General features: G+C 36.9%; 1 protein-coding gene across 1 annotated transcript; it reads right to left on the reverse strand.

Annotated features, from left to right (window-relative positions):
- Positions 1 to 1,177: 1,177 nt before the first annotated feature.
- Positions 1,178 to 2,973, reverse strand: LOC311091513 (ladderlectin-like). Its single transcript, XM_084127474.1, has 6 exons — positions 2,816 to 2,973; positions 2,607 to 2,674; positions 2,356 to 2,450; positions 1,894 to 2,016; positions 1,614 to 1,725; positions 1,178 to 1,422 (listed from the first exon to the last, which is right to left on the reverse strand). Exons 2-6 carry the CDS (start codon positions 2,665 to 2,667, stop codon positions 1,355 to 1,357), a joined length of 459 nt encoding a protein of 152 aa, XP_083983600.1. The 5' UTR covers positions 2,668 to 2,674; positions 2,816 to 2,973; the 3' UTR covers positions 1,178 to 1,354.
- Between the last annotated feature and the right edge of the window lie 3,999 nt (positions 2,974 to 6,972).

Genomic DNA, 6,972 nt, shown 5'->3' on the forward strand with positions numbered 1-6,972 from the left:
CCTCTGAATTGGGACACAGCTTTTGTATTCTTATGTGTGTATCTTCAATAACATCTGATTCAGAAAGTGTTTTAAAAATGTCAGGTACCTCTCGATCGTAATTTAATAGTTGCTGACTGTGTAACTGAATGCTTTTATAAACAAGCAGTGGTTACTTATACAAAACTTTTAAGGCAAAACAAGCAGTTGTTACGTATCGTAAGGCAGCAATGTTTCATTGTAAAACATCTAAGTATAGAGCAACTATTAAATGCAAATGTGGTCCAAAATGAAACGCTTCTGAAATTAAACCCAATGCATGGAACAAGGAGGAGGTGTTTCAACGCTGAACATGTAATGTTTCCTCGATATTATCACATTCAAACCCCTAGAGTGTAAAACTAGTCCAGACATGACATTTACTAACAGTCCATTGCAGTGAACTGCTGCAACTCATTTGCATCTGTTTTTCTCAGGTTTGCCTTGAATCAAGAGCACTTCCTTTAGTTCATCATGTCAAGTACATATGTGACCTCCCTGAAAACCACAGGTTTCCCAGGGGAAAGTTCCCCAAAGTCCTGGAGAGTCTGTTCAGAGATCAAGTCATAACAGATAAACAGGTTGGAAATATTTAGTGAATCTGTAACTTGCATTAATACACATATTTTGAATATACTTGTGGAATATTAATAGGCTACTAGACCCTTTTGAAATAGATAAAACCTTCTCAGATGTTGGCGATTACTTTACTTTTTATATTTTTTTCTGATCATGTCCTTTGTGTTTTCTATCAGCTGTTTAGTCTCAGAACTAGCAATGCAAGAATAGTGAATGAATCACTATTGTTTTTATACAGGTTTAAGTCTGAAATTATTAGTGATTCAGTTTGATTCGTTCAAACAGTTCACTCAATCACTATTTAGTTTGCAGAGGTTTCTCACACCGAAATAATGATATATATTATAAGACAGAAAACAATAAGAGCCCCGGATGAAGTCCATATTTGCTTATAATTGTAGGAAACAAACATGCAAACGTCTTCTTTGTCAATTATGAAGCAGCTGCATTCTTAAACCCCTCCCCTGATGATGACATAATTGAATGCCATTCTAATATCCATGTCCTCAAACCTTGCTACACAATTTAGGCCTACTTATATTTGTATATACATGAATTTGATTGTCCACAATGCACATGATTTGCTTTATCAATGCTTTTATTAATATGAGGAGTGTTTCAGAGAAGATATTGAGAAGAGATTAAAGTTGTCAGAAGAGATTTGATTTCAGAATAACATTTTTGTAAAGATAAGATCAGAAAAAAGTAAATGCCATTCAATAAAAGTAACTGTGGATCAGCATGACTGCATATGGTCTCACATGCCCTTAACACAAACATAGGACTTTGATCTTGAACAGGCCGCATCGTTCCAGCAACGCTTAGCTGTAGGGTGAAATAAAAATAAAAAAGTTATTCTGGTCATTATAGAGGTGTTAGAATCAAAATAAAACAGAATGTTCAACTTAAGGCACTTTGTGAAATCCAAATGAGTCATTTAATTGTACTGTATGATATGAAATTGTAGTATTGTAAATTATAACTGAAAGTATTCAAAAAACAGATTGCATTCTTACAGGTCCAGTTGATCTCCAAACAGTTCTCAGAACCACCTGAATTGTTAGGTTCTCCAGGGCACCAGTTGGTATAGAAAAACTTAGTTCCATCACTCCAAAACCACTCTCTTTTCTAATGAGTGAAGAGAGTGAATACAAAGATTGCACTACTGCTGTCAGACTTCAGGAAGAAGTCAAACCATCTTCTTCAGAAACTTGTTCATTACCTTTACTGTTTAAAGCAGACATTTGTTATTAGACAAACAGCATAGGTCTCTTTAGGACACACAATTTAACTTACTTGTACACCATCATGAGCACCAACCCAAGAATGTGTGGAAGAAGGTATCAGACGCAGCAGGAAATCATTTTCCAGTTTATTGTGCACAGATGCGAGATTCCCACCAAGACTTTGACAGTTTCTCTAAAGAGACACATTCTATTATAGTCAATACAAAATCTATTTTTTTTAGCATAAAGCATAAGTGACTTTTTAAACAACATTTTAAGACATTTGCAAACAAAGTCTGCTCTGATTGATTATTTGCTTAGTATCCATTTTCTGTATTATTTATTTGCAAAAAATAATGTTTTACAATAAAAAATAAATAAAAATCACCATTTCCACTTTATATTAAGTGTCTTTAATATGTATACTATGTACTTATTGTGTACATACATGGCTGTACATCTGTCTATTTAGATAGTTAAAAACACCAATATAAAGTGTGACCAAATCACCTTATTGTAACTAACACATTACCTCTGCGATGCTCCACTTAGTCGAATGAGAGAAGAACTTGTAGCATCGGAGTCTAAAATGTATCCATCCAGCGGGGCATTTTTGGGCCAAAGTATCTGAATCCAATACATAAACGTTAGGGTTCTTGTAATATTCACAACAAAGAATGTTGTTTTATGTTATGTGCTGAAAATATGTGTGAAATGGAATATTGTACATTTCCAAAATGTTTTTAAATAGCAAGGGTTTTTACAAATAAATGTATTGGTTACCTCTTGCATTCCCCATGAAGAAGATCATGAAAAGAAGCAGAAAATCTTTCAGCATCGCCATGATGAACCTGAAATTAATAACAGGAAAAGTTAAATGTCTGCATGCACTCAGATGCTACACACTGCGATTCTCAATGCATTAAATGACAAAGCAAGAAAATACTTTAGGTAGAAAATGTATTCAGTTGGTCTCTGTTCCAAAAACTCACCTTGGTTTTCAAATTGTTGCCTTCAGAATCTCAGAAGAAGATTTGGTGAAGTTCCAGAAACAGCCGTGCTTTGCTTTTATAATTTACTTAATATCAATAATGATCAAGCAGACACAGAGCTAGTGTAATACCATAACATTCTCATATTTATTGAGGGAAAATGGGTCATATTTATACATAAGAGATCAGGCAATAACATCCAGGATGTCCTGTTGGGCAACCAATCATACTCAAAGATCAAACCTTACCATATATGGTAGGGGTGTAACGGTACGTGTATTCGTACCGGACCGTTTCGGTACAGGGCTTTCGGTTCGGTGCACGTGTGTACCGAATGACTGAATGCAATATTTTGTGTGCGGAACATAGGTACATTTTCGTGTTTCCACACGAACATATTAAGTGGCGGATGTCTCCGCGTTCAGCGCTAGTCCCGCCCTGCAGCTGATTCTAATGTTTTACCCTCTATGGTTTTACCTATGGGTTTTACCAGTGTTTTACCCGTCGTCACTGTAACCTAAACCAATGAAATAGACTGCAGGGCGAAAAAAAGCTTTTCCGCTCCGTGTGCGCCGCCGCACTCTCCGTTCCGTGTGTGTGTGTGTGCGCGCGTGTCGGCCCGCTGCGCTCTCTGCTCAATGTTCGAGTCCGTGTTTGTGCTGCGCGTTCTGCTCTGTCGTTAACGGCCCAAAGACTCCAATCATGTACCGATCACGCACTGGAAAAGCAAAGTCCGCTCAAATAAGGTGAAATTTCTCAGTAGTAGACTTCTGTTTGCTGAACTGGTATAGTCACGCTAGCAACACTGGTAAAATGACCTGCTCCGATCACATGCTCTGGTAATAATAGCTTTGTACTATAGCTTTGGACTATATTTTATATTGATAATTAGTAAAAATAGGGGCAAAAAAAAATCTTAAATTGATTATGTTGATTGATTATTGAAAAATAATAATACATTGATATATTTATGTTTAATATTATTTTAATATAGGGCTATTTTCTGTTCTTTTTTTCCCCGTGTTTCATTTAATTAGGTGATTATAAGTTTAATTATTGATGATTACAAGCTTGGAGGAATTGCAATTAATTACAGCAAATTGTGCAATTAATTAGTTAATTTTTTTTATCGATTCCCAGCCTTAATTTTTAAATATGAGCAGGCCTACAAGCTGGGATTGGTAATGCTGCACTGTAATCATAGTTATTTATTTATATTTTTCATTATATTTTATTATGTGATATTGGTTTGAGACTGAGAGTATTTTATTTAGTGGAGAACTTTGCAGCAGTATTTTATTTCTTATTCTTTTTTTTTATTTTATATATATTTTATTATATTTTATTAAAAAGTGTTTAAAAAAGGTGTAAACAAATTGTTAAAAAAAAAAAAGTTTATAGTAATAAACAACCTGCAGTTTAATGTTTGCATTTTTTTCCCTTACTGTACCGAAAATAAACCGAACCGTGACTTTAAAACCAAGGTACGTACCGAACCGTGATTTTTGTGTACCGTTACACCCCTAATATATGGCATATTAAGAATTATAGTAACAATTAAGAGAGGTCAAATGTTCAAATGTATGTCTTGAGTTGCCTTTTGCGTGCGAGAGTGCCAGTGTTCAAGGTCTAGTTCTTCACTGAAAAACAAAAATAAGTAAAATGTACTTAATTCTTCTTTTGCAAGTTATTGCATTCATATTTTATTTAAAGTAAATTTCACATATGGAATTAACTAAATTAAGTAAAATTAACAAAGAATAAGTAAATTTACCTTGGCCAGTTAGAGTTTGTGGAGTAATTTCTACTCACTCGTTTGAAGTTTACTTTGCAATACATTTCAAATACATTTTACTCACTGAAATAAGCCATGCTTTTAAAGCGTATATGGTTTACTTAAAAGCATTTAAGAAAACAACACAGTAGATTATGTGTTACACTTTATTACACAAAAAAAGGTAATGAGGTACCCAACCAAACACAGAGACCTCAATACTTGATACACAACACACAATAACGGTAACAATCAGTAGATAGTTTGAGGATGAATGGGTCATTTTGAGTAGAAAATGAACTCGTCACGAAACCAAAAATTACTAAACCTAACAATGAAAGCAACCTACTCAACTGTTTTATCGGAAATTTGACGTAGGTTTTACTTAATTTTATAACTTTGATACTTCCTTAAAGAATCATTGTAAACATGACAAACAATTCCAAGTAAAATTATAAAATTCAAGTTTTAATTTCTACAAGCTTGAATTGAGTAATAATATAGAATTTATTTTTATTATTCTTGCCTGAACTAACTTTTGTAATGTAGAAATTACATTTCTTTTTTTATTCCCTTCACCACAGAATAATCTTTATCAGTCTGTGTGTCCACGATGTGCACATAACATAAAGTTACACAAATTCAGTCTTACACAAGAACAGTCAAAAGTGAAGCTTGAGAAAATATGAACACTAAGTCACTGTCATGATTCCTGTCTTGTGTTCCCCTCTCTTGTGTTTAAGGACTTGTATGTTGAAGTGTGTTTCTGATAAGGATATTAAGATATCTTTAATACTTCTTGAGTTACATCCAAACTTGAGGCAAAAAAAACAAGTGCTTTTTTCCCTTGAAAAAGATTGTCGAAGATTGCTAAAGTAAACAGATTTTACTAATAGACCTACCAATCTGTGTAAAAATAAAATAATGATGCTGACATCTTCATAAAGTAATTTTTACACCCCTCTAATTTGGCTCCAAATCTCAGGTGAAAATTGTTATTTTGACCGCCCTCTACAAAACAGTGGATTACGCAGTAAATATACATCTGTGACATTTAATATTTTGGCTTTCATCACTATTTATGTTTGTATTCCTACTGAAAAAAATGATCAAAATCAAAAAATTGAGCCGGGGACGTCTAGTTGAGTTGACAAGGATTGACCCAGCAGACTAAACTGCAGTGAAAACGCAAAATGAGACAAAGTAAAGCGAGCCGAGCCGAGCCGAGTTGTGCCACGCAGTGGAAAAACGCAGAAAGCAAGACACCTTAAATGTAAACATAACAAGTATTTGCTTCTGATCTACATTTACTATTGTCATTGTCAGGATACAGACCAGGAGACAGAGGTAAGTGAATCAAACACAGCTTTATTTACAGATGATCAGAGTGCGAGGTGAGTATTCACTCAATTTAAGTGCAGAAGTCGTGAAGGAAACTCGATGTGGAGTGAAAAGCAGGTAAGCACTTTCACTTTGGATAAGTTGACATCAAGCAATCTCAGTTCAGTAATCTTTGTCTCTTCTCTTTCAGATGCAGATCGGCAATCAAACAAGCTCAGTTGAAACACTGGAAACTCAAAGGAACACAGAATCTCAGGCAGCATGGACTCAGACAGGATTTCTGAAGACAGCACAACAATGACATAAAGGTGAGTGTTTCAGGTAAGTATACATTACAGCTTGAAGTCTTGATGTATCAGAGGAAACGGAGACAACGGATTATGGTCTGTTCCTGTTGGAGGCTTGAACCAGACTGAAATCACAGAGAATGTTTTATGCGTTGACTGATGAGGTTAATGATTGGGAACAGGTGCGGGTGATTAATGATCCTGAGAGTGAGTGCAGGTGTGCTAGAGGGAATCTTGGGTAATGTAGTGCAGAAACCAACGGTAACCGTGACAGTACCCCCCCCCCCCTCTCCGAAGGCGCGTCCTCGCGCCGTATAACATCAAAGGGGTGGGAGGGTGGGCATCCTAGATTCCAGGACGGTCCAGGCGGAGCTGGCTGGTCAGGGGACCAGGGCGGAACAGGCTGTGGCCTTGGCCAGGGCGGATCTGTCGGACCCTCGGGCGGCCATGGTGGTGATGACCCTTCGGGTGGCCATGGTGGTGATGACCCTTCGGGTGGCCATGGTGGTGATGACCCTTCGGGTGGCCATGGTGGTGAGGACCCTTCGGGTGGCCATGGTGGTGAGGACCCTTCGGGTGGCCATGGCGGAGAGGACCCTTCGGGTGGCCATGGCAGAGATGTTTTTTCTGGTGGCCATGGTGACACTGGGAACCTCGTCGGAGAGACCTCCGCGGTCCCCCTAGCAGGTATACTGCGCCCCCCCAAAATTTTAATGGGGAAATTGTCAGGTTTTGACACATGGCTGGATGAGGCA

The sequence above is a fragment of the Abramis brama genome (assembly GCF_963993115.1).
Source record: "Abramis brama genome assembly, chromosome: 10".
NCBI classification, from domain to species: Eukaryota; Metazoa; Chordata; class Actinopteri; order Cypriniformes; family Leuciscidae; genus Abramis; species Abramis brama.